This window comes from Scyliorhinus torazame, chromosome 18, assembly GCF_047496885.1.
Source record: "Scyliorhinus torazame isolate Kashiwa2021f chromosome 18, sScyTor2.1, whole genome shotgun sequence".
Lineage (NCBI taxonomy): Eukaryota > Metazoa > Chordata > Chondrichthyes > Carcharhiniformes > Scyliorhinidae > Scyliorhinus > Scyliorhinus torazame.
The window spans coordinates 64,855,329-64,882,627 of record NC_092724.1 but is presented as its reverse complement, the minus strand read 5'-3'; the positions used below and the strand labels follow the sequence as shown (position 1 = coordinate 64,882,627).

The 27,299-nt window shown below is 46.6% G+C and overlaps 1 protein-coding gene across 2 annotated transcripts; it reads left to right on the top strand.

Moving 5' to 3' along the window:
- Nucleotides 1–18,534: 18,534 nt before the first annotated feature.
- On the top strand, nt 18,535–27,020 carry LOC140394819 (uncharacterized). 2 transcript variants are annotated; one of them, XM_072481999.1, is made up of 4 exons: nt 18,542–18,623; nt 18,823–20,350; nt 23,369–23,480; nt 26,074–27,020. In XM_072481999.1, exons 3-4 carry the CDS (start codon nt 23,376–23,378, stop codon nt 26,962–26,964), a joined length of 996 nt encoding a protein of 331 aa, XP_072338100.1. In that variant the 5' UTR covers nt 18,542–18,623; nt 18,823–20,350; nt 23,369–23,375; the 3' UTR covers nt 26,965–27,020. The 2 variants fall into 2 exon arrangements, with proteins under 2 accessions (XP_072338099.1, XP_072338100.1); XM_072481998.1 differs by lacking the exon at nt 18,823–20,350 and having other exon boundaries at nt 18,535–18,623.
- Nucleotides 27,021–27,299: the final 279 nt, after the last annotated feature.

Here is a 27,299-nt window from a genome sequence, read left to right as displayed (position 1 = left end):
CCACTGTCCTGCCCATCTGACCCGTCCACCTGACCAGCCCATCTGTCCTGCCCATCTGACCAGCCCATCTGTCCTGCCCATCTGTCCTGCCCATCTGACCCGCCCATCTGACCAGCCCATCTGACCAGCCCACCTGACCCGCGCATCCTATATTCTCAGGCTTTCCTCCTCACTATTTGCCACATCACCAGTTTTTGTGGTGTCCAGAGTAGGAGCTGCGGGATTCTCTGCCAACGGGATCCTTACGGGTTTCCCGATGGCATGGCATTGCCACAATGAGAAACCCCATTGGTCGGTTGCCGGAATGGAGGATCCCGCTGCCAGCGTGGGCATGCCGCCGCTCCGGAAAACGGGGCTGGCGGGATGGAGAATCCCGCCCGAGAGGTTTCCTCTTAAAACAGGAGGCCGTCCTGCCAGAGAGTGGGACCAGGTGGCCAGGGAACCATTGCCCAGAGGCTGGCCCTCAGGACCTGGCAGTCCTGCTGAAAGAAAATTAATGTCCTCACCTCAAGGTGAGCACTGGCATCTTCACATCGGGTCTTATACTCGCCACATCACCAACATTTAACACAGCGCAACACACTGCACCACCTTCACCCACCCACACACTGCACCCCCTTCACCCGCCCACACACTGCACCACCTTCACCCACCCACACACTGCACCCCCTTCACCCACCCACACACCGCACCACCTTCACCCACCCACACACTGCACCACCTTCACCCACCCACACACTGCACCCCCTTCACCCGCCCACACACTGCACCACCTTCACCCACCCACACACTGCACCACCTTCACCCACCCACACACTGCACCCCCTTCACCCGCCCACACACTGCGCCACCTTCACCCACCCACACACTGCACCACCTTCACCCACCCACACACTGCACCCCCTTCACCCGCCCACACACTGCACCACCTTCACCCACCCACACACTGCGCCACCTTCACCCACCCACACACTGCGCCACCTTCACCCACCCACACACTGCACCCCCTTCACCCACCCACACACTGCGCCACCTTCACCCACCCACACCCTGCACCACCTTCACCCAGCCACACACTGCACCACCTTCACCCACCCACACACTGCACCCCCTTCACCCACCCACACACTGCACCCCCTTCACCCGCCCACACACTGCACCACCTTCACCCGCCCACACACTGCACCACCTTCACCCGCCCACACACTGCACCACCTTCACCCACCCACACACTGCACCACCTTCACCCACCCACACACTGCACCACCTTCACCCACCAACACACTGCACCACCTTCACCCACCCACACACTGCGCCACCTTCACCCACCCACACACTGCGCCACCTTCACCCACCCACACACTGCGCCACCTTCACCCACCCACACACTGCGCCACCTTCACCCACCCACACACTGCGCCACCTTCACCCACCCACACACTGCACCACCTTCACCCACCCACACACTGCACCCCCTTCACCCACCCACACACTGCGCCACCTTCACCCACCCACACACTTCGCCACCTTCACCCACCCACACACTGCGCCACCTTCACCCAGCCACACACTGCGCCACCTTCACCCACCCACACACTGCACCCCCTTCACCCACCCACACACTGCGCCACCTTCACCCACCCACACACTGCGCCACCTTCACCCGCCCACACACTGCACCACCTTCACCCGCCCACACACTGCACCACCTTCACCCACCCACACACTGCACCCACTTCACCCGCCCACACACTGCACCCCCTTCACCCGCCCACACACTGCACCCCCTTCACCCGCCCACACACTGCACCCCCTTCACCCGCCCACACACTGCACCCCCTTCACCCACCCACATACTGCACCCCCTTCACCCGCCCACACACTGCACCCCCTTCACCCGCCCACACACTGCATCCCCTTCACCCGCCCACACACTGCACCCCCTTCACCCGCCCACACACTGCACCCCCTTCACCCGCCCATACACCACACCACCTTCACCCACCCACACCGCGCCACATTCACCCACCCACACACTGCACCACCTTCACCCGCCCACACACTGCGCCACCTTCACCCACCCACACACTGCGCCACCTTCACCCACCCACACACTGTGCCACCTTCACCCACCCACACACTGCGCCACCTTCACCCACCCACACACTGCACCCCCTTCACCCGCCCACACTGCACCCCCTTCACCCGCCCACACACTGCACCCCCTTCACCCACCCACACACTGCGCCACCTTCACCCACCCACACACTGCACCACCTTCCCCCACCCACTGCGCCACCTTCACCCACTCACACACTGCGCCACCTTCACCCACCCACTCACTGCACCCCCTTCACCCACCCACACACTGCACCACCTTCACCCGCCCACACACTGCACCACCTTCACCCGCCCACACACTGCACCACCTTCACCCGCCCACACACGGCACCACCTTCACCCACCCACACACTGCACCACCTTCACCCACCCACACACTGCACCACCTTCACCCGCCCACACACTGCACCACCTTCACCCACCCACACACTGCACCACCTTCACCCACCCACACACACACAGGCACTCAGGCCTAAACTCCAGATACCTCTTACAAACCCACCAATATTACGGCCTCACCCCTACATACCACCAGCCATTCAGCTATGGATGGCATATCAGCCAAACACAATGCTACACGCTTACCGACATTCTGCCCTCTCTTTGGCAACAAGGTGGCACAAAATAAAAGGGAGCAGCAGAGGCTGGCGGGGCACCACCACGACGCCATCCACTCAATCCGATGGAAGAGATGCCACTCCACATCAATGCTCTGGTTCTGTCAGAATCCATGGCACCTGGTATCGCCGAGACCATCCAGGATGATGGTTATTGTCTTCTGCCCTTTCTCATCTCCCTCCTGAGCCTCATCCTGAGGTGCAGCATGAAGTACGAGCTGCAGGTGGAGTGACCATGAGCCTCTTGCCTTCCATCCACCCTCCCCACCTTGCCCAATCTTCCCCTTCCGATTATCACCTTTCACATGCCCAAGAACTGCCCATCGGAGGAGAAATGGTGAGATCAGCACTCCACCACATCACTTGATCTGATGGTCATAGCCATCAACTCCGACACTGACAATGTTAGAGGCTGCTATGGAGCTGGAATCGGACATGGTAAGTGACTGGGCACAAATGCGCTGTAACCAGGCCAAGGAGAATGGATAGCATGTGACCAGCTCATGGGTGGGTGACGTTGTGCAAGTTCAGTTCCAAGGGTTTCCTCAGGAGTTTGATGGGGTGGTTACAGGATAAGACGAGCGGTAATGCATTCCAGGATGCTGGGTGCATTGGCATAACCACCAGCCACTGCCCAGGAATGTGGGATGGGGGTGCAGGGTGGAGGGAGCTCCGGCTCCACAAGTGTCACAGGGCGCCACACAGAACGTGGAAGCCATCCTTTCCACCAAAGGGAACTCCATGACAGCACCTGTCGATCCAGCTGTGATGGAACATCTGGTGCTGCTGTCTGAGAGTCCGCTACAGCTCTGGCCGAAGCCATCCCATAACACCGCGCTGTATTGAAAACCTCACATGGAGGTCACGAGGCCCGTGCTTGCTGCCATGCAGGCTCAGACTGCAGCCCTCATGACTGGATCTCACTGCTCAAAGGGGCTTTCAGACTCTCACAGAAATCCAACAATCTGTCCTCCAGCGCATTGCCAAGGTGGTCCAGTCCGAAGCAGGGCCCCCAGGCTCCAGAGCTGCTCCACGTTGTCCTGAAAGGCCACCTATAGCCTCCCCCCTTGTGAATCAACATCATTCTGCAGCCCTGCTGCAGCCTCTCGAGTGCCACTGAACAGGGAGACTAGGCCATGTTCGGATCCTGGATGAGAACCCATTTATTTTCAATGTGTAAAACTGTGAGGAAATGATAACACTGACTCAATGCATATTTTCTATGTTAAAACAAACGTTAATTTAAACACAGAATTAACCACACCAGTAACAAAGAAATAGCTTTACAGTTAACAGATACAACTGTCCTTAAGTGAAAGAGAAAAATCTTAACTTTCTTTCTAAACATACTACTATATTCCAATTAAACAAACCAATAGATTCCAAATTCTACTCATGAATAAAGTGAGCAACCAGGTTTCTACTTGCTTTTCTCTCTGCAGAATCTTTGGAGAGTGAACCTTTCAGAACCAAACTGAAACACCTCTGTTCAGATGAGAGTTCAAGGACCACCTGACTTTTCAGATAGACCTGGTCCCTCCCATTAACTGTATCATCTGTACCCAAAGCACAAGGCATTCTTTTGTCCCTTCTTACAAGGTGTCGCTTGACTTGTTTATCCAGGACCAAGCACAAAACCCCTCAAAAATCATCTATACCCCAGGGGTCCTTCAAACATAAATAATATTTCATTAGCTATCTATATGAATAAAATTAAATGGTTCTCAAGATCTGTTAGCAGGACACTTCACCTGCAAATTAATGATTCGCTCACTATTATGACGCCTTAATCACTGCTTTTGCAGTCAAACTGTTGATATGCATCTTAGCCCAGGTTTTAATAATACTGCAAAAAATATGAAATATGACAATATCTTACATTTAGCACACCTGGCAAAGGCACCATCAAGACAGGCACTAAAGAAATGCACTAAGGTAAGGTCCATTGTTGTTTTTATAATTTGACGTGCTGTTGGATCAAGACGTTCTGTAAAATTCTGGTTGGTTATTCTTATTGCTGGTTGGTGGCCGAGGGGTGACTGTGATTGGGTGTCTAAGATGATTGTGGCACTGGGGAATTGTGAATCCATGTTAGTCAGGGGAAAGTTGCATCACTGAAAATTGAGTCTGATAATGTGCACTCTGACAGCTCATTCAGTTACGAGCTTTCTGAATGCCTCCTCCCTGTTTCCTTCTGTTCTTCCTTTTGTTCTCCCTTCTGCTCCACTTCATTCTCCTCCTTATCCTCCTGTTCTCCGAGGTAGCATCTGGATCCTGAGATGTGAAGCCTGAGGCTTCATGATGGGAAAAGACCACAAAGGTCCTTGAGATACTTTCTGATGTGCACTGCAGTGTTCATTCCGAGTGATCACGACAGTGAAATTGTTCTTTGAACAAGGTAAAATGCCTGCTCAACGAGCCTGGGTGGTTCTGTGGCTGACCTGCTGTGTTCTATCTGTGGGACAGCTGGGTGGAGGGGGGGGGAAACATCATCAGGTGTATAGTGGGAGAGCTCTTGCACTCCAGCCGCCGTTCTCTGGTTCTTCTGGGAGGGCTGAATGTGGCAGGCAGGTAGACACGGCCGACTGGTTGAGGGTGGATTCACTTCTCCCTGTTGCCATGGGAGACCCACAGAACCATGAGCGTGCAGTCAATGGCACCCTGCACTATCGGGTATCTCGCTATCTTGGCAAAGCCACATGTTCTTGCATACTGCTTGATCTCCTGGGTGAGATTACGGTGTATTTTCTCATCTGAGGTGGATGGTTCCTGTGACCTCTGGTTTGCTGAAAGATGGAATACTGGGAGATGTGGGCAATGCCTCCCAGTCCCTTCTGGAGGGAGCCGGAAGCATAGAAATTGAGGATGGCACTGACCTTTGGCCACTGTCAGGGCCGCTTTGCTGTGAGGTGAGGCTCCAGGTCAGGATGTAGGGGGTGACGTAGTTCAGTGGCCACAGGCGGAATGTTGTCCCCACCCTCTGTGGCCGGTTTGGTGATGGGGGGTATTTTATTGGGCGTGAGGATGGCAGGTGGAACCCTGTCCCTTTCCTGCCTCCACCCTGATTTCTCCTATTTTTCCAAATGAGGCCCTTAAGTGGACAATTAAAGCTTAAGTGGATAGTTAAAGCTTAAGTGGACAATTAACAAAGAACAAAGAACAAAGAAATGTACAGCACAGGAACAGGCCCTTCGGCCCTCCAAGCCCGTGCCGACCATACTGCCCGACTAAACTACAATCTTCTACACTTCCTGGGTCCTGTTGCTGCTGATGTTATCTCTGTGGCGGGAGGGGAGCTTGTCATGTGGGGAACATGACAAGCAAACCCCGGTGTGTTTCATTCTGCGCTCCTGGGTGGATCCTCGTTCAAAGGCAGCCAGTGACTGATTGAGGGATCTAGTAATGGGAATGGGTGGGCCCGCTGAGAGCGACTTTCCTGCCCTTGCTGCCACCACCCCTCCTGATATTCCCCACGACCCCCACCCTATGGTCCTTCTTCTGTCTTCACTCATCTCTTCCCGGGATCCAACGATGATCTAGGCCTTGGGTGGGTGTAGTATGGGAAACAGCTTCCGCCTCTCCAGCGAAGACCTGCTGGCCTTTGATTGGCTCGGTGGGCGAGGCTTTCACCTCCGGTGTTCTTGATCACGGATGAAGGCCCACCACTAGCCTGTCATGTTCTGAGTGGCACAAGATGCAATGGGGCATTCCTGGAAAGAGGCGACTGATGGTTCTCGCCAGCTCTTCATGTGGTGGCCCAGACCTGCATTACCTGCTCACAATTCCGCCCCACCTCCTTGTTGGGAAATGTGACGCCTCAGGCATTACTCCTGGCTCATAGGAAGTAATGAAATTGTTCCGGATAAAACATTGCTCGGGCCAGTACACTTATTTCAACCTTCTTACTGTTTTTATCCTTCTAGGTGGTGGTTCGGGTCTACTGCAGTGTGTTATGGGTCAGGGTCTAGAGAACCCCAAAGTGTATCATGGATTTCACCTGACCCACAACTTTTAATAGATTGTGGTATGGGGAGCACACGGCCCACTCTACAGGTGTGGTACAGCAGAAATGGAAAAGTATTTTTTAAAGCAAAACAATGTTTATTCTATGAACTCAAGTTAACGTTTTTAAAACATACAGTGAACATCTTAGCAACCATTAATTCAAATACAACCCCAAAGAATACAACACCAAGTAATGCTTACACTGTCCTTTTAACATCCAGAAGACTTACAAAAGAAACACCTTTTAACAGAAGCACATCAGGTTAAAGTCACGACTGAAAACATTTATAATTCTGAATTCACCAAATGATCAAGGGATAGTCTTTTCATGGCAGAGAGATCAACAGTACAGGTTCTCTGTCTGGCTTCAGCTCCCACACTGAAAACAAAACTAAAACACACCCTGCAGCAAACAGCCTAAAATGAAAGAAAAAAGCTGACAGACAGGCCAGCTCCACCCACTCTCTGACATCACTGCAGTAATAAACACCCATTTCTTAAAGGTACTCTCACTACAGATACTGATATACACACCCATTTATAAATACCCATTTCTTAAAGGTACTCTCACATGACACCTCCCCCCAAGAAAAATAAATAACTCACCAACTTCAAGATGGTTTCATGTTTCACTTTTTCACTATCCTTTAAGAAATGCACACAGTAAATATACTTTTTTGTTTCAAAAAACAACACACGCAAACAGGTATAATAATATCGTCCTTTTTTTTCGTATTTCTTACTCCAACTGAAATCCTTCTCGATTGACAGTCTCTTGGAACAAGAAGGTCTCTGCACGATCCGTCCATTTCGCTACACCACGGCATTTCACTTTAAAGTCAGATACTTTAGTTCAATCTGATCACAGAGTCCCTTGTAATTCTCCAACACAAGAGCATTGGTTATCACATCTTTCAGACAGTCAAATGCATGTTGAAACTCCGCTGTCCACTAAAATTTTCAACATTTCTTCAGCAAGTCCATCAGTGGAGCAATCATGCTACAAAACTTTTGCACAAATGTTCGATCAAATCCACTCATGCCAAGAACTCGCATTATTTCCCTTCATCTTGAGGGTATCGGAAACCCCTCAATAACTGTTGGTTTCACATCCCGTGTGACCATTCGACCCTGTCCGATTGTATGGCCAAGGAAAGTGACTTGGGCTTTTCCAAATTCACTTTTGGCTAGGTTTATCACCAAACCCGCATCCTGAAGTCGATTGAATAACTCCATCAGATGTTTTAAATGTTCTTTCCATGTCTGGCTGAAAATTACCAGATCGTCGATGTATACCGCACAATTGGGTAATCCTGAAACAACTTTTTTTGTTAACCGTTGAAATGTGGCTGGGGAGTTTTTCATGCCAAATGGCATAACTTTGAATTGGTATATACCATCTGGAGTCACTAAAGCTGAAATCTACTTCGCCCTTTCGGAAAAAGGTACCTGCCAGTAACCTTTAAGTAAATCCAATTTGGAAATAAAAGCTGATTGTCCCACTTTCTCAGTGCAGTCCTCCAAACATGGGATAGGATAAGAGTCCGTTCTTGTAACTGCATTAACCTTTCTATAGTCCGCACACAACCGTTGGGTACCGTCTGGTTTAGGTACCATCGCTATGGGTGAGCTCCATTGACTGCAACCCACTTCAATTATACCATTTTTAAGCATACTCTAAATTTCTTTGTTCACCTGTGCCAATTTTAAAGGGTTACGTCTGTGTAGATGTTTTTTGATTGGAGCAGCATTTCCCACATCTACATCATGTATAGCCATTTTAGTACTTCCCAATTTATCTCGACAAACTTGCCCACGTGATATCAATAACACTTTCAGGTCAGTTTGTTTTTCCTCTGGAAGGTAACTCAACAATTTATCCCAATTTTTAAGAACATCCTCGTTTTCCAATTTAATTTGAGGTATGTCAAATTCACAGTCATCTGGATTTGGTTCGTCACTTTGTGTTTGAATCATTAAAACCTCCTCCTTTTTCTCTCCTTCCCTTTCAAAGTCCCTTTTAAGCCTATTCACATGGCACACTCGGTGAGTCATCCTTCTATCTGGTGTTTTTACCACATAATTCATGTCACTTAATTTCCTTTCAATCTGATAAGGTCCACAAAACCTTGCTTTTAAAGGTTCACCTACCACTGGTAACAACACTAAAACTTTGTCCCCACTGGCAAAACTAGGAACTTTGGATTTCTTGTCCGCGACCTGTTTCATCACATTTTGTGCAACTTTTAAATGGTGTCCAGCCAATTCACCTGCTCTATTTAATCGTTACCTGAAATTTGACATGTAATCCAACAATGTAAGTTCTGATTTCTCACTCACCAATTTTTCCTTAATCAATTTACGTGGTCCTCTTACCTCATGACCAAAAATTAGTTCAATAGGACTGAATTTGGTTGACTCATTAGGTGCATCCCTAATTGCAAACAGTACGAATGGAATTCCTTTATCCCAATCCTCTGGATAATCTTGACAATAAGACCTCAACATTGTCATTAATGTCTGATGCCACCTTTCTAACGCTCCCTGCGATTCTGGATGGTACGCAGTTGATTTAAATTGTCTTATTCCTAAACTATCCATAATTTCTTTGAATAACATTGAGGTAAAATTTGATCCTTGACCAGATTGTATTTCTATGGGTAGTCCATATCCAGAAAAGAATTTAAGTAACTCCTCAACAATCTTTTTAGCTGTTATATTATGTACTGGAATGGCCTCTGGAAAACATAGAACATAGAACATAGAAAATACAGCACAGAACAGGCCCTTCGGCCCACGATGTTGTGCCGAACCTTTGTCCTAGATTAATCATAGATTATCATTGAATTTACAGTGCAGAAGGAGGCCACTCGGCCCCTTGAGTCTGCACCAGCTCTTGGAAAGAGCACCCTACCCAAACTCAACACCTCCACCCAACACCAAGGGCAATTTGGACATTAAGGGCAATTTATCATTGGCCAATTCACCTAACCCGCACATCTTTGGACTGTGGGAGGAAACCGGAGCACCCGGAGGAAACCCACGCAGACACGGGAAGGACGTGCAGACTCCGCACAGACAATGACCCAAGCCGGAATCGAACCTGGGACCATGGATCTGTGAAGCAATTGTGCTATCCACAATGCTACCGTGGTGCCCTTAAGAACAAATAAATCTACACTATATCATTTTCCCGTAATCCATGTACCTATCCAACAGCTGCTTGAAGGTCCCTAATGTTTCCGACTCAACTACTTCCACAGGCAGTGCATTCCATGCCCCCACTACTCTCTGGGTAAAGAACCTACCTCTGATATCCCTCCTATATCTTCCACCTTTCACCTTAAATTTATGTCCCCTTGTAATGGTGTGTTCCACCTGAGGAAAAAGTCTCTGACTGTCTACTCTATCTATTCCCCTGATCATCTTATAAACCTCTATCAAGTCGCCCCTCATCCTTCTCCGCTCTAATGAGAAAAGGCCTAGCACCCTCAACCTTTCCTCGTAAGACCTACTCTCCATTCCAGGCAACATCCTGGTAAATCTTCTTTGCACCTTTTCCAGAGCTTCCACATCCTTCCTAAAATGAGGCGACCAGAACTGTACACAGTACTCCAAATGTGGCCTTACCAAAGTTTTGTACAGCTGCATCATCACCTCACGGCTCTTAAATTCAATCCCTCTGTTAATGAACGCGAGCACACCATAGGCCTTCTTCACAGCTCTATCCACTTGAGTGGCAACTTTCAAAGATGTATGAACATAGACCCCAAGGTCTCTCTGCTCCTCCACAATGCCAAGAACTCTACCGTTAACCCTGTATTCTGCATTCATATTTGTCCTTCCAAAATGGACAACCTCACACTTTTCAGGGTTAAACTCCATCTGCCACTTCTCAGCCCAGCTCTGCATCCTATCTATGTCTCTTTGCAGCCGAAAACAGCCCTCCTTACTATCCACAACTCCACCCATCTTCGTATTGTCTGCAAATTTACTGACCCACCCTTCAACTCCCTCATCCAAGTCATTAATGAAAATCACAAACAGCAGAGGACCCAGAACTGATCCCTGCGGTACACCACTGGTAACTGGGATCCAGGCTGAATATTTGCCATCCACCACCACTCTCTGACTTCTATCAGTTAGCCAGTTCGTTATCCAACTGGCCAAATTTCCCACTATCCCATGCCTCCTTACTTTGTGCAGAAGCCTACCATGGGGAACTTTATCAAATGCCTTACTAAAATTCATGTACACTACATCCACTGCTTTACCTTCATCCACATGCTTGGTCACCTCCTCAAAGAATTCAATAAGATTTGTAAGGCAAGACCTACCCCTCACAAATCCGTGCTGACTATCCCTAATCAAGCAGTGTCTTTCCAGATGCTCAGAAATCCTATCCTTCAGTACCCTTTCCATTACTTTGCCTACCACCGAAGTAAGACTAACTGGCCTGTAATTCCCAGGGTTATCCCTAGTTCCTTTTTTGAACAGGGGCACGACATTCACCACTCTCCAATCCCCTGGTACCACCCCTGTTGACAGTGAGGACGAAAAGATAATTGCCAATGGCTCTGCAATTTCATCTCTTGCTTCCCATAGAATCCTTGGATATATCCCGTCAGGCCCGGGGGACTTGTCTATCCTCAAGTTTTTCAAAATGCCCAACACATCTTCCTTCCTAACAAGTATTTCCTCGAGCTTACCAATCTGTTTCACACTGTCCTCTCCAACAATATCGCCCCTCTCATTTGTAAATACAGAAGAAAAGTACTCATTCAAGACCTCTCCTATCTCTTCAGACTCAATACACAATCTCCCGCTACTGTCCTTGATCGGACCTACCCTCGCTCTAGTCATTCTCATATTTCTCACATATGTGTAAAAGGCCTTGGGGTTTTCCTTGATCCTACCCGCCAAAGATTGTTCATGCCCTCTCTTAGCTCTCCTAATCCCTTTCTTCAGTTCCCTCCTGGCTATCTTGTATCCCTCCAATGCCCTGTCTGAACCTTGTTTCCTCAGCCTTACATAAGTCACCTTTTTTCTCTTAACAAGACATTCAACCTCTCTTGTCAACCATGGTTCCCTCACTCGACCATCTCTTCCCTGCCTGACAGGGACATACATATCAAGGACACGTAGCACCTGTTCCTTGAACAAGTTCCACATTTCACTTGTGTCCTTCCCTGCCAGCCTATGTTCCCAACTTATGCACTTCAATTCTTGTCTGACAACATCGTATTTACCCTTCCCCCAATTGTAAACCTTGCCCTGTTGCACGCACCTATCCCTCTCCATTACTAAAGTGAAAGTCACAGAATTGTGGTCACTATCTCCAAAATGCTCCCCCACTAACAAATCTATCACTTGCCCTGGTTCATTACCCAGTACTAAATCCAATATTGCCCCTCCTCTGGTCGGACAATCTACATACTGTGTTAGAAAAGCTTCCTGGACACACTGCACAAACACCACCCCATCCAAACTATTTGATCTAAAGAGTTTCCACTCAATATTTGGGAAGTTAAAGTCGCCCATGACTACTACCCTATGACTTCTGCACCTTTCCAAAATCTGTTTCCCAATCTGTTCCTCCACATCTCTGCTACTATTGGGGGGCCTATAGAAAACTCCTAACAAGGTGACTGCTCCTTTCCTATTTCTGACTTCAACCCATACTACCTCAATAGGGTGATACTCCTCGAACTGCCTTTCTGCAGCTGTTATACTATCTCTAATTAATAATGCCACCCCCCACCTCTTTTACCACCCTCCCTAATCTTATTGAAACATCTATAACCAGGGACCTCCAACAACCATTTCTGCCCCTCTTCTATCCAAGTTTCCGTGATGGCCACCACATCGTAGTCCCAAGTACCGATCCATGCCTTAAGTTCACCCACCTTATTCCTGATGCTTCTTGCGTTGAAGTATACACACTTCAACCCATCTCCGTGCCTGCAAATACTCTCCTTTGTCAGTGTTCCCTTCCCCACTGCCTCATTACATGCTTTGGCGTCCTGAATATCGGCTACCTTAGTTGCTGGACTACAAATCCGGTTCCCATTCCCCTGCCAAATTAGTTTAAACCCTCCCGAAGAGTACTAGCAAACCTCCCTCCCAGGATATTGGTGCCCCTCTGGTTCAGATGCAACCCGTCCTGCTTGTACAGGTCCCACCTTCCCCAGAATGCGCTCCAATTATCCAAATACCTGAAGCCCTCCCTCCTACACCATTCCTGCAGCCACGTGTTCAACTGCACTCTCTCCCTATTCCTAGCCTCGCTATCACGTGGCACCGGCAACAAACCAGAGATGACAACTCTGTCTGTCCTGGCTTTCAACTTCCAGCCTAACTCCCTAAACTTGTTTATTACCTCCACACCCCTTTTCCTACCTATGTCGTTGGTACCAATGTGCACCACGACTTCTGGCTGCTCCCCCTCCCCCTTAAGGATCCTGAAGACACGATCCGAGACATCCCTGGCCCTGGCACCCGGGAGGCAACATACCTTCCGGGAGTCTCGCTCGCGACCACAGAATCTCCTATCTATTCCCCTAACCATTGAATCTCCTACAACTATTGCTTTTCTATTCTCCCCCCTTCCCTTCTGAGCCCCAGAGCCAGACTCAGTGCCAGAGACCTGGCCGCTCGGGCCTTCCCCCGGTAGGTCATCCCCCCCAACAGCATCCAAAACGGTATACTTGTTTTGATGGGGAACGGCCACGAGGGATCCCTGCACTGTCTGCCTGTTTGTTTTTTTTCCCCCTGACTGTAACCCAGCTATTCTTGTCCTGTACCTTGGGTGTGGTTACCTCCCTGTAACTCTTCTCAATCACCCCCTCTGCCTCCCGGATGATCCGAAGTTCATCCAGCTTCAGCTCCAGTTCCCTAACACGGTCTTTGAGGAGCTGAAGTTGGGTGCACTTCCCGCAGGTATAGTCAGTGGGGACACCGGTGGTATCCCTCACCACCCACATCCTACAGGAGGAGCATGTAACTGGCCTAGCCTCCATCCCCTCTTACCTTACAGAATATAGCTGCTGTGTGGACTAACTAGATCTCCGCCCTCCGACTCTGCTCCCAGTCAGCTACACTTCCTGTAAACTCCTGGCTCTCTTCGCACTCTTTGCGGAAATGTCGGAAACAAAATGAAAGGAGCACCTTACTCCCTCCTCACCTAACTCCCTCGGTCACCAAACTCTCACTATCGCACTCAAATGCACCAAATTCAGCACTCCCTCGGTCACCAAACTCTCACTATCTAGTTAAAACTAGTAGACACATCCATTATAGTCAAAAGATATTGATTCCCACTTTCCGTTTTAGGAAGTGGTCCTGCGCCATCAATTAAGACCCTTGTAAAAGGTTCCTCAAATGCTGGAATGGGTATTAAGGGCGCTGGTTTTATCATTGCTTGAGGTTTCCTTATCACTTGACATGTGTGACATGATCGACAAAATTTAACTACATCTTTATGTAGTCCAGGCCAATAAAAATGTTTTTGTATTTTAGCATGAGTTTTCCTTACTCCCAAATGACTGGTACCTCATGTGCAACTCGCAACACCTCCTTTCTATACCCTACCGGCAATACTACTTGCTGGACTTCTGCCCACTTTTCATCCGCCTGCAAATGTAAAGATCTCCATTTTGTCATCAAGACATCATTTTTACTGTAAAAACACTCCGGTATACACTCATATTCCTCTTCCATGTATGCTTTCTGATACATCCATTTTATTTCTATATCTTTTTGTTGTAACTCCGCCAATTTTCCTGAGCTAAAAATATCCGCCTCATCCTCCACCTGTTCTTGTTCTTTTAATTTAAAAAAATAATAATTTTTATTAAAGTTTTCACAAAATATCAACAACAAAATGTAAAAGGAACCCAATAGAATTAAATACAAAACAAAACAAAACAACCCAGTGCCCTCCTCCCCCCTGTACATAAATAATATATTAACACCCGCCAAAACACATAGCAAACATAGCAAATATATACACCCCCTCAGATCCCCCAGTATAGACAAACGAAAATAAAATAGATCCCACCCCCCCACCTCCCTCCCCGGGTTGCTGCTGCTGCTGACCATAGACTTCCTGGCTGAACGGTAGACAAAGAACGGTTGCCACCGCCTGAAAAACCCTTGCACCGACCCCCTTAAGGCAAATTTCACCCTCTCCAATTTAATAAACCCCGCCATATCGTTGATCCAGCATTCCACGCTTGGGGGCCTCGCAGCCTTCCACTGAAGAAGAATCCTTCGCCGGGCTACCAGGGACGCAAAGGCCAGAATACCGGCCTCTTTGTTCTTGTTCTTTTTCAACCATCTGATCAAAAATTGTTTCTGACAATTGCACTTCAACGTCATCTTCACTCTTTGATTTATCCTCTTGTCTTAACATGTGACTTTGCGACCTTGTTACGACACAATCCAGAAAAATCCCAGGATATTCGTCCTTCAACACTTCAGTTGACTGATTTTCCACTGGCTTATCAACCACAATAGGCATCACTCCAACCTGCGATCCGGCTGTATTATTACCCAAGGTAAACTGCATTCCTGGACAAGATAGTTTCTCTATTACTCCTACTACCACTTCATCACTCTTCACTGACTTTCCAACCTTACCGTATATAATGGAACACTACTCCTCTCACCCTGAATTCCACATATTACCACCTTTTCTGGCAACATTCTTCCCAAACTACATAACTACTCATCTCTTACCATTAAAGATTGACTAGCTCCCGTATCTCTTAAAATTGTGACTTCTTTACCCTCTCCTCCTGATACACATGAGTAAACTTTACCCACACAAGTAAATTCTTTCAAGAGATCTGGCACCTTCTTATCAATCACTTCTTGATCAGGCTGTACAATCTTTTGCACCTCCTTCACTTCACTTGGGCTTTCCTTTGCCACTTTAACAAACCCCACCGTCTTATCCTGTTTTACCACATCAGCCTTCCCAGTGCTTTTCTTCAACCACCAACACTGTGACTTTACATGGCTTAGTTTGTTACAATGAAAACATTTGAAACTTTTCATTTCTGTTTCACCCTCCTGGATTTCTTTTTTATCTGAGGTACACCCTCCTTATAATCTCCTATCAGATCACCTTTACTTTTACCACTTGAGTATTTCTCATGTCCCCAGTTTCTATCCCTCACAGGCTGAAACTGATGTCGGAAACCAAGCTTTGATTTATGAACTAATTCCTAATCATCTGCTATTTCTGCTGCTAATCTCGCAGTTTTAACCCTCTGCTCTGCCACATGAATTCTCACTACATCCGGAATTGAATTTTTAAACTCCTCCAAAAGTATAATTTCTCTGAGAGCTTCATACGTTTTGTTTATTTTCAAAGCCCTTATCCACCTATCAAAATTACTGTTTGATCCTTTCAAACTCCATGTATGTTTGACCAGGTTCTTTCCTTAAATTTCTAAACCTTTGTCTGCAGCCTTCAGGCACTAGTTCATATGCACCAAAGATGGATTTTTTTCACCTCCTCATATGACCCAGATATCTCCTCTGGTAGTGATGCAAACGCTTCACTAGCCCTACTTATCAGCTTTGTTTGTATCAGTAATACCCACATGGCCTGTGGCCATTTCATTTGTTTAGCCACCTTCTCAAATGAAATGTAAAAGGCTTCTACCTCCTTCTCATCAAACCTTGGCAATGCTTGGATATATTTAAATAGATCCCCACCAAGCCTTCGACTACGACGCTCTTTCTCACTATTCTCATCACTATCAACCAACCGTACGTTTCCCTTTTCGTCTGCCAATTTTAATTGACTGTCATGTTTCATGGCCATTTTCTGAAGTACAAACTCTCTCTTTATCTTTTTCCCTGATCTATATCTCCCTTTCTCTTTCCTTTTGTTCTGCTTGGGCTATTCGTTTTGTTTTCCTTTCTTCTCTCTCTTTTTCCTCTCTCTCTCTTTCTCTTTCTTTTTCCTCTCTCGCTCTTTTGTATTCTAGCTGCTAATTCTTTCTCATGTTCCATTTGTTTAATTTGCAACTGAATTGTTGCCATTTCCATTGAGTCGAACCGTATCTCAGGCAACTTTAAATGCTGAACCACCGCCATAATGACCTCAGCTTTTCGCATTTCTCAGGTAATGTTAACTGCAATGTTTTTGCCAAATCTAACAGTCTGCTTTTAGTCTCTGTACGTAAGATACTGTGCGTGACCATCTCCACCCCCAAAAACCTCTGACACTCTGAAAGAGCCATTGTCCACAACACACTCCCCACTTAAACTGGAATACCACACCTGATAAGCAACCACAATATGCTCACCCCTCACTGTCTTTAAGTTCACTAAGCCAATCCAATAGATAGACTTTTATCCCCCTTGAGCCCCCAATTCTTGATGGGCCAGGGTTTAGAGAACCCCAAAGTGTATCATGGAGTTCACCTGACCCACAACTTTTAATAGATTGTGGTATGGGGAGCACATGGCCCACTCTACAGGCGTGGTGCAGCAGAAATGGAAAAGTACTTTTTTAAAGCAAAACAATGTTTATTCTATGAACTCAAGTTAACGTTTTTAAAACATACAGTGAACATCTTAGCAACCATTAATTCAAATACAACCCCAAAGAATACAACACTAAGTAATGCTTACGCTGTCCTGTTAACATCCAGAAGACTTACAAAAGAAACACCTTTTAACAGAAGCACATCAGGTTAAAGTCACTGCTGAAAACATTTCTCATTCTGAATTCACCAAATGATCAAGAGATAGTCTTTTCATGGCAGAGAGATCAACAGTACAGGTTCTCTGTCTGGCTTCAGCTCCCACACTGAAAACAAAACTAAAACACACCCTGCAGTAAACACCCTAAATTGAAAGTAAAAAGCTGGCAGACAGCCCAGCTCCACCCACTCTCTGACATCACTGCAGTAATAAACACCCATTTCAGTAGTATCACTACAGATACTTATATACACACCAATTTATAAATACTCATTTCTTAAAGGTACTCTGACATGACAAGTGACCCATTCTCCCTCTTCACAGAACCTCACCTCTCTCCATCTCCTGCCCCAAATCATGATGACACAGGCTAAGTGGCACTGTCATCACAGCACCCCAGCCTGGGTGAGGAATCCCTCTGTGCTCCCTGACTGTTAGCACCGGCTCTCAAACACCAATTCCATAAACTCTGCCTCAGCAGAAGTCAAAACACTTCACCAGCAAACGTATGCTGCGGCCCCTTAAATACCAGTGGTGCTTTGGGCCCTCCTGCAGATGAACACTTTGATGAGCAACAAGGGAATCCATTGAATGGAATCTGCCTGGTCCAAAGTTAGATGGGGCGTCGCATCAGTCAGCATCAGGACAGCACACGTCCAGCTGTTTCTGGAGCTCGAAGGGAGTGCCCACCCAAGTGCCTTTCTCCGCATGGCATGCCCTGGACCACAAAAGAAACAGCTGGTTATGTCCATTGCGAGGGTGCCCTTGAAGTTCAGACGAAATAAATTGAAGACCCACTGCCGAAGTTTGAGGATAGTTTTGGTGTTGACCGCCACCCAGCATGGCTCTGCTCCTGCTCTGGTTTATCAAGCTGACAGTATGGGTGCTGCTGTTCACAATACCTCTGCCCCCGCCAGGAAGGAGAAACGTTCTTGCTGAGAGCTTGACACATGATGGAAGAACAATCTGTCGCCATGGTTTCAGTTTTAGTGGTTTGTGATTGGTGGCTTTGACAATGAAACTGATGTCACAGCGTCAGCCTCAGAGGTTGAAACCCCAGAGTTCAGGCGTCAGCTTATAAAACAGGAGTGAGCAAGATTGATTGGAGTTATTATATATTAGCAGTTAGTGTTGGAACAGCAGAAACATCTGGAATAGGTGGATGCAGTGCATTGCGTTTTACATGCTTTTTATGTGTATGTTTTTATTTGTAAGTGTGTGAAGTGCACATGTGTACATGTGAATGTAGATGTGAGCTTGTATGCTCACATGTCCGTGTGTGCATGCATGCGTGCGCACATGTCCACTTTTATTGAATGTTCATTAATCAGCTGTCTGGTGTCCATTATTCCATCAGACTGTCGAAGTCATTGGAAGCCAGAGAAACCCATCTAGAGTGCCAGTTTTCCAACAGCGAGGACACCACACTTAACCTATTACAAGGGAAGCATTATGTGCAGCAATGAGTTCCAGGCAAGAGGAAGGATATTGAGGGTATAAAGAGGGTGCAACACCAATTCACAGATGCTGCCTGCTAGAAGGAAATACAATGACATAGAAAGACCCAAAGAAATTGACACTTCTTGCCGCTGGCAGCGGGAATTGCGATCGGGCAGAAAATAGCGGGCAAGTGAAAAATCGTGATTCCGATGTCATGTTCTGGTCCCTGCTCCCCAGCGGCGATATCGACGTTTATGCCCCGTACCGGCGGGTCCCTGCAAAACCATCATTTGCATGGATTTAAAGCTCATTAGTGGATTGGATAGTTCATGCTCCACCCCTCTTCGGCAGAAGTCACGTGGGTGCAAATTGGTACAAGTGTTTACAAGCAGGGCTTGGATGTTATGGCTGTTGAAGGGGAACGAAAGGCTAACAAACTCTTAAAATTCCCCAAACATTATCGGGCTTGCTGGGGTGTGGTTGCCCAGGCCTGGGGCGGTAGCAGGGAACGGCATGGTGCCAAGTCCCTCGTTTTCAGGGGACCTGGCCTCACACCGCCATTGGTGCAGTACCTGTTTTAAATGCACCCCTTTGGTGCTACTTACAAGCTGCTGGCTATTTATACTGCTGACTGCTCACTGTGTCCTGTAAATGGTTGGAGAGGCTCTTGCCATGTGGATGTCCACCCAGGCAAGCCCCCTGGAAACCTTCACATCCCAGCTGTGACATGGGAATGGATCTGGTTAAGCTCAATCAGTGGCCCACCAGGTGTTGCCACCCCTCAGAATCGCTGCCCCACTGCAGAGGAAGCAGGGGTTTAGCGGAGCTCACCCCAACCAAAGACACCTGCCCCGTGGCCGTAGGAACCCTCCCGAGTTCTCTGTCCCTCTTAGGGCAGAGGCCTCACCAGTGACCCCCACTCCTCAGGATCACCAGCTGTTTCCTCCTGGTGCGGCTGGCAGCTCTGACTGCCTCTGCCACCACCTCCCAGGTGCTTTTCAGGAGGGCGGCCTTGAGTCTGCAGCCCACCCTGGAGAAGAGGGTGTCCGTCCTCTCCTCTGTTCTCACAAAATAGAGGGCTGCATTCTCCATTTGGAAGACTAAGGGCTGGATTCTCCAATTTTGAGGCTATGTCCGGAGGAAGTGTCTAGTTTTATGATGAAAAAGTCGTCGGCGCCCCCGCAGCAATGCTCCGCCCATTTTGAACAGAGAAGACGGGATTAGAACACGACACCAAGATTACGGGTGGGATTCCCCAGTCTCCCAACCGTGTGTTTCTCGGCTATGTGCTGATAATAGGCTGGCTACGGAATTATAACTTCCTGCCGCTTGAAGCCACCTCACACTGCCAGGAAATCTGTGAGCTGGGACTTGTTACCAGCGGGAAAAGAGAATCTCAATGGCCAGAGAACTCCAGCCTACATATGGGAGATTCTGAACACCAGGTAGGAGAAACTTTCTTGACCAGTGAATTGTGAAGCTGTGAAACTGAGGGTTAATGATGGAGGTGGAAACGATGTCAACGTTCATAATTACATTGGACAGGATAATGAAGGAATGGACACAGGACAGCACGGATAAATGCGTTTGAGACAGTTTGCTTACATGGAGACTAAACACTGACACAGACTTTTTTATTTGCTTCTGTGATTAGTCTATGCTAGCTGTGTTATATTTCTCAATATCAAGGATCCTTAAGACATCCTTTGCAGCTGCCACTGAACCAGTTTCTAAGTTCTACAGAACAGATTCATGGGTTGAAGAAGGACAGAGTGTAGTCTGGCTGGCAGGATCTTCGCCATTCTTCACACCTGAAATACCGGCCATATTCTTTCTTTCCAGTCATCAGGAAACAATACCATTACTCTATCCATTATCTGAGGCTGAAAAGTGAAATGTTTGCTGGATGAGGAAATCTCATAACTATCCTCTTGCTTAAACCCTCTTTATTCCCTTATTTTTCCCTTTCTTTTATTTTATTTTGCTCTAACAATTTTTACCCCTGGATGATTAAGGGACCTATGTCTTCAATGCAGACTTTTCATTTAATTCAAGCTGGAGAGATCAGTGATGACTCAATTTGACTGACTTGGCCGACGGCCAAAGAATGGTCCAGAACGATTAGATTTATGTGGCTGGTGGCCAATGAATGGCCAGGAAGGCTGGGATTCTGCCCGGCACCAGGCAATGATTGGTAATTTTTCCTCTGAGGTGCTTTTAGCCACAAGGTTGGTTTTTCCTTTCAATTTGGATCTTGAAGCCTGGATGAAGGAGCTCTAACTCTTTCTCTCTCAAAGATCTGATGAATTCTCTCTAAAACTGCAGTGTAAGAGTTCTTCTCTTTCTCCAGTAAGGCTGGATATTATTCTACTGAAACTGCAAAGGACTGAGATTAAAACTTGAAGCTGGGTTTGATGCAAGACAAAAGTCTAGAGAGAGAAGTAGACTCCAAGGTGACCCAATAAAGGCTAAAGTGTCTCTCTCGAATAAACCGTACTTCCTGTGGATACTGAATGAATGTTTCTGCAAGAAGACCATCAACAAATGTACACCGGTGGTTTAGATCACTCAGCGTTGTACTGGAAGGAAAGTCTGCGGCAAACAATTCAACATTGGAAGCAAGGTCGCTTGACCTTTTTACCTTAATTGTTATTATTTTTACCCCTTTCCATTCGTCTGTGTTTGTTTGCCCTATATGTGTGCGGGTAAAGGGTGGGACAGTTAAGGGAGGGAGGTAGTAGGTTAGCTTGCCAATATTCCGTTATAATTGCTGCATATTATAAATAAACAGTGATTGTGTTTCAACTTACAAACCGAGTGATAAAAGTTATTGGGCAATAAGGATTTCAGGAATTTTAATAGGAATTATTGGTCAAGTCACTTGTGTTGGGAGTCCGGGGCCTGTGGAGCTGGAATTGACTGTGCACTATCCCAGGGTATCATAAGAACATAAGAACTAGGAGCAGGAGTAGGCCACCTGGCCCCTTGAGCCTGCTCCGCCATTCAATGAGATCATGGCTGATCTTTTGTGGACTCAGCTCCACTTTCCGGCCCGAACACCATAACCCTTAATCCCTTTATTCTTCAAAAAACTATCTATCTTTATCTTAAAAACATTTAATGAAGGAGCCTCTACTGCTTCACTGGGCAAGGAATTCCATAGATTCACAACCCTTTGGGTGAAGAAGTTCCTCCTAAAAACTCAGTCCTAAATCTACTTCCCCTTATTTTGAGGCTATGCCCCCTAGTTCTGCTTTCACCCGCCAGTGGAAACAACCTGCCTGCATCTATCCTATCTATTCCCTTCATAATCTTATATGTTTCTATAAGATCCCCCCTCATCCTTCTAAATTCCAATGAGTACAGTCCCAGTCTACTCAACCTCTCCTCGTAATCCAACCCCTTCAGCTCTGGGATTAACCTAGTGTAGGGAACCTAGGGATCAACCTATCGTAACATCTTCATTGGCATCTGGTGCAGCAAGGGGTGGAGCCAAATATATTGATGTCAAAATATTTGAATTATTCTGTCCAACATCTGAATTGAGTTTTAGATGTTTTGGATTTGAAGATAGAAACAGAACCTGGGGGTGGACAATAGATACATGGCAAGTCCTCTTCCTCCTTTATGTCCCAAGCCCGAAGATGACCTTGGACTCCCATTGGATTGGTCTGTGTTTATGCTTGATAATTTGCCATTGCCTTCTGCAAAATGGCAAATCAGGACACTCGCCCACTCTTATCACCTGTCATCAGGTAAGTTCAGGAATTTGCAGGCTGATAATTAACTTGTTTTGCCACATTATAAACGCACCTTCCATGGCCATGAAATCCTGAAGTGGGATTTGAACCTGGATGTCTCGGAACATAGAAACAGGAGTAGGCCATTCAGCCTCTTGAGCCTGTCCCGCCATTCAATGAGATCATGGCTGATCTCTGACCTAACTCCATATACCTGCCTTTGGCTCATATACCTTAATACCTTTACTGACCAAAAACTTATCTACCTCAGATTTAAAATGGACTGATCTAGCTTCCACTGCTGTTTGTGGGATAGAGTTCCAAATCTCTACCACCCTTTTAAGTGAAGAGGTTCTTCCTAACATCTCTCCTAAATGGCCTTGTCCTAATTTTTAGATTATGCCCCCTAGTTTTAGAACCTCCAACCAGTAGAAATAGATTTTCTTTATCTACCCTGTCTTTCCCTGTTAATATCTTGAATTCTTCGATCAGATCACCCCCCTATCCTTCTAAATTATAGCGAAAACTGGTCTCATTTGAATAATCTCTCCGTGTAACCCGACCCCTGTAATACAGGTATATTTTTTGTAAATTTATATTGCACTCCCTCCAAGGCCAAAATATCCGTCCTAAGGTGGCCCAAAGGTAGGGCCGCTACCGACCTGTGCCACAAGACCTCCCACCACATGGCACGTAGCTCTGAAAATATTCCTTTATTTCTAGGAACAAGATGGGAAACCAAATGTCAAAGCAGAGTACTCCTAGCGATAACCAGATACCTACGGTGGCCAGCAGTTCCTTCACCTCTTTTTGGAATCATAGAAAATACCCCGCAGTAAGTGAGACAAAAAGATCACTCATGACTAGTGATCCCAACTGATCTCTAAATTAGATTATGGATAAAGTGTGTTGTCAATGTAGCAGTATAGGAAGAGGTAGGAGTAGTATTAGAAATAGTCAAGGATGGGGTATTTAAAAGGCATCCAGTGCTTGAGGTAGAGTTTTGACAGGTTGAGGTTACTGTGGGAATTAAGAGTGAAATTATGGAGGGTTTGGCCACAACATTCCAAGTTGGTGTTAGTCCAGAGGATTATTCCAGATGTTATAAGCCTTGTTTTAAAAAAAAATGGCAAGTGACAAACGGAGCAACGATACAATGGGGAGGATATTATACCAGTCACTGTAATGTTGATAGTTAGGATATCTTTAGATAGAATAAAACAGAAAAAGGCTAATTGGCATTTGGAAAAGAGGTAAATAGGAGGAAGTTAGCATTCATCTAATAATTTGGCAGGCAGATTGTGTTTGACTAACTTGGTTGGGTTCTTTGATGAAGTACTTGAGAAGATTGATGAGAATTGTGTGTTTGATGTTTTGTTTGTAGATTTTCAAAAGGTGTTTGAATAAGTTCTGTTTAACATATCTATTAGCAAAATCAAAGCGACAATGTCAGCAGGGACATTGACTATGGAACAGAGAGCAGAGAGTGATGGTGAATGGTTATTTTTAGACTGGAGGGAAGTATAGAGTGGTGTTCCCCAGTAATCAACATTGGAATCACTGCTTTTGTTTGACATATATTAAAGGCCTAAACTTTGTGTATGGAGTTTAGTTCAATGTTTGCAGATTAAATTAAACTTGGAATTGGAATTGTAATAAACAATGTGGAAGAAAGGTAACAGACTGTAAGAGGAATTAAAGCAGATTAAATTTAGTCTAGACAAATGTGGAGCAGTGCATTTGGTCAGAAAATGGCGGTATGGTGACACAGTGGTTAGTACTGCTGCTTCATAGTGCCAGGGAACCGGTCCAATTCCGGCCTTGGGTCACTGTGTGGAGTTTGCACGTGCTCCCCGTGTCTGTGTGGGTTTCCTCCGGGTTCTCCAATTTACTCCCACAGTCCAAAGATGTGCAGGTTAGGTGGATTGGCCATGCTAAAATTGCCCCTTCGTGTCCAAAGATGTGAAGGTTAGGTGGTATTATGGGACTAGGTCAGGGAAGTGGGTCTAGGTAGGGTGCACTTTCAGAGTGTTGGTGCAAACTCGATGGGCCGAATGTCCTCCTTCTGCATTGTTGTAATTCTACATTTGTAGGAAAAATAAGGAGAGAGAACATAAAATAAATGGTACAATTTAAAAGGTGCTGGAACAAAGGGTTCTTGGCTGCACAAATACATCTTTCAAGATGGCAGGACAAGTTATGTTGCCTGCAATCCTTGGGGATTTTTAAATAGAGGCATCAAATACAAAAGCAAAAAAAGAAAGGGCTGACAAGGCCTGAGGGACTGAATGGCCCATTCCTGTCTGATAGTCCTCTCCTGCTAACACTGGTTAGCAAAGATTGGTGGAGTTATTGGGTGGAGACGTGGGCTGGTGCAGTTTCGATGGGCCGAATGGCCTCCTTCTGCACTGTAAATTCTCTGGTTAAGCCCCCACTTCAGTAATTATATTCAATTCTGGGCACCGCACTTTGGGAAGGGTGCAAAAACCTTAGAGAGGATGCAAAAGCGATTTACTAGGCTGGAAACAGAAATGAGAGGCTTTAGTTACATGGAGACTGAAAAAGCTGGGATTGTTCTCCTTGGAACTGAGAAGATTGAGAGGAAATTTGATGGAGATGAATGGGTGGTTTTAACAGTGTAAAAGAGCAGGGACTATTTCCAGTGGCAGAAAGATTGGTATCACAACGACAGAGGTTTAAGTTGACTGGCAAAAGAGCCACAGGTGACATAATTTAACCAGCGAGTTGTTGCAATCTGTAATCATTGCTTAACGGAAGGAAAGGACTTCAGCAGTGATGACACTTGGCTGTAAAGTGCTTTGGAACCTGAGTTTGACAAAGGATCGTTTATAAATGTATGTCTTTCAAATACAGTGATCAAATGACAAGCGAGGCAAAATGATCAAGAAAGCTTCAGCAATCTTGGTGTACTGGACAGTCCTGAGTTAGGAGATTCACTGCCAGAGATAATATGTTGTGTCTAAATGTTCTATACAATCCATAGAATCCCTACAGGGCAGAAGGAGGCCATTAGGCTCATCGAATCTGCACCGGCCTTCTAAAAGAGCTCTCTTCCGAGGCCCACTCCTCCGTCATATCCCCGTAACCCCACGCATTTATCATGGCTAATCCACATAATTGCACATATTTGGTCTGTGCGAGGAAAACGGAGCACCCGGAGAAAATCTACACCGGCATGGGAGAAGGTGCAAACTCCACACAGTCACCCAAGTCTGAATTGAACCCGGGACCATGGAACTGCGAGGCAGCAGTGCCAACCACTGTGCCACCATGCGGCCCCTATCTAAATGTTGCTTACTTTATACATCATTTTTCCAACATAAATCATCTTTTTACTTCCATGTATGTCATTCATAATTTTCAATAAATTGAAATGTTCGGTACTCATTAATTTTCCTCTTTTGAAGGCTGCCCGCTGCTCAGTTGATGGACCCAGACCTATCAGCCCTCTTCCAAGGAATGTCTTCTCCCCAAATATTCAGACAAAAGGAAAGTCTTCTTCCCTCAAAGATGTGGCCATCAGAATTGTAAAGTCACGGGTGAGGATTGCAGAGGATATATTTAGAAAGTGGTTACCCCAGGGAATCTCCGTGTTGGATGAGGGCCGCTCCATTGTTACGGTTCCCACTGCCATGCATCAGACCTCGAGTGGAGCATCCGCAGATGTCGTGACTGATGTGAAAATTTCCGCCACACGTATGAGCACTTGGTCCAATCTAGGCACTGCTGAAGCATCATCAACACCTGAGGTGCCCGGTGTGAAAACTCCCTCCAATCCAAGACCCGTTAAACCGATAGGTAGAAGAGGCCTGAATAAAAATATCAGGTTTATGCACCTGCAATCTTATATGCTGCCGAATAATAACAGACCCGAGTTTCACTTCTACACTTCACCTCTTGATGGTCCGCCTAATTACTACTTTTGGTACTCGCCTTACTGGCAGATTCAGAACATTCCTCTCTCCGCTCCAATTAGCACAAAACAATCTCCAGAGTCTCCAAACCCGGCAAGGGAGTCGGAGCCAGCGCACCTGGAAACGCCTGCTTTGCAACATGTCCAGTTGTGCTCATACCTGGCTCATACGCAGTATGACAAGGCTCTATATGACATATTCTTCCACATCCCAGATCCTTACATTTCCAAGAAGGAGCTGTTGAGTGTACCAGATGAAGACGCTGAGTTCTGGGGAACGTTGCACTTCACTGGGATTAATGCTGCTCAGGAACTGTTGAGTAAACGGAGGTTTGAGAAGATTTGTTCCGAAATACTGATCGAGACAAAGACTGGAGGCTCTTAACGGTCTGAATGCTTTTGCTAATGTTTACAACAATAAATACATCAGATTTTTAAGAAGGTTCAGCCTTAATACTCTCAAGTTCATGCCACTAAAGTGCGTGATGAACTAGATTTGATCCGGTACATACAATCCATAGAATGCATACTGTGCAGAAGCAGGCCAGTCGACCCATCGAGTCTGCACTGACCCTTTGAAAGAGCACCCTACCCAGGCCCACTCCCCTGCCCTATCCTGATAAACCCGTAACTCCACCGAACCCGCACATCTTTGGACTGGGGCGGAAACCCACGCAGGCACTGGGAGAATGTGCAAACTCCATGCAGCCAGCCACCCAA

What these genes read in the sequence shown, in the direction of transcription:
- LOC140394819 (XM_072481998.1), top strand. Translation starts at nt 23,376, where the DNA reads ATGGGAAACCAAATGTCAAAGCAGAGTACTCCTAGCGATAACCAGATA. An exon ending in ATCATAGAAAATACCCCGCA is followed by an intron (nt 23,481 to 26,073) that starts GTAAGTGAGACA and finishes CCTCTTTTGAAG; the next exon opens with GCTGCCCGCTGCTCAGTTGA.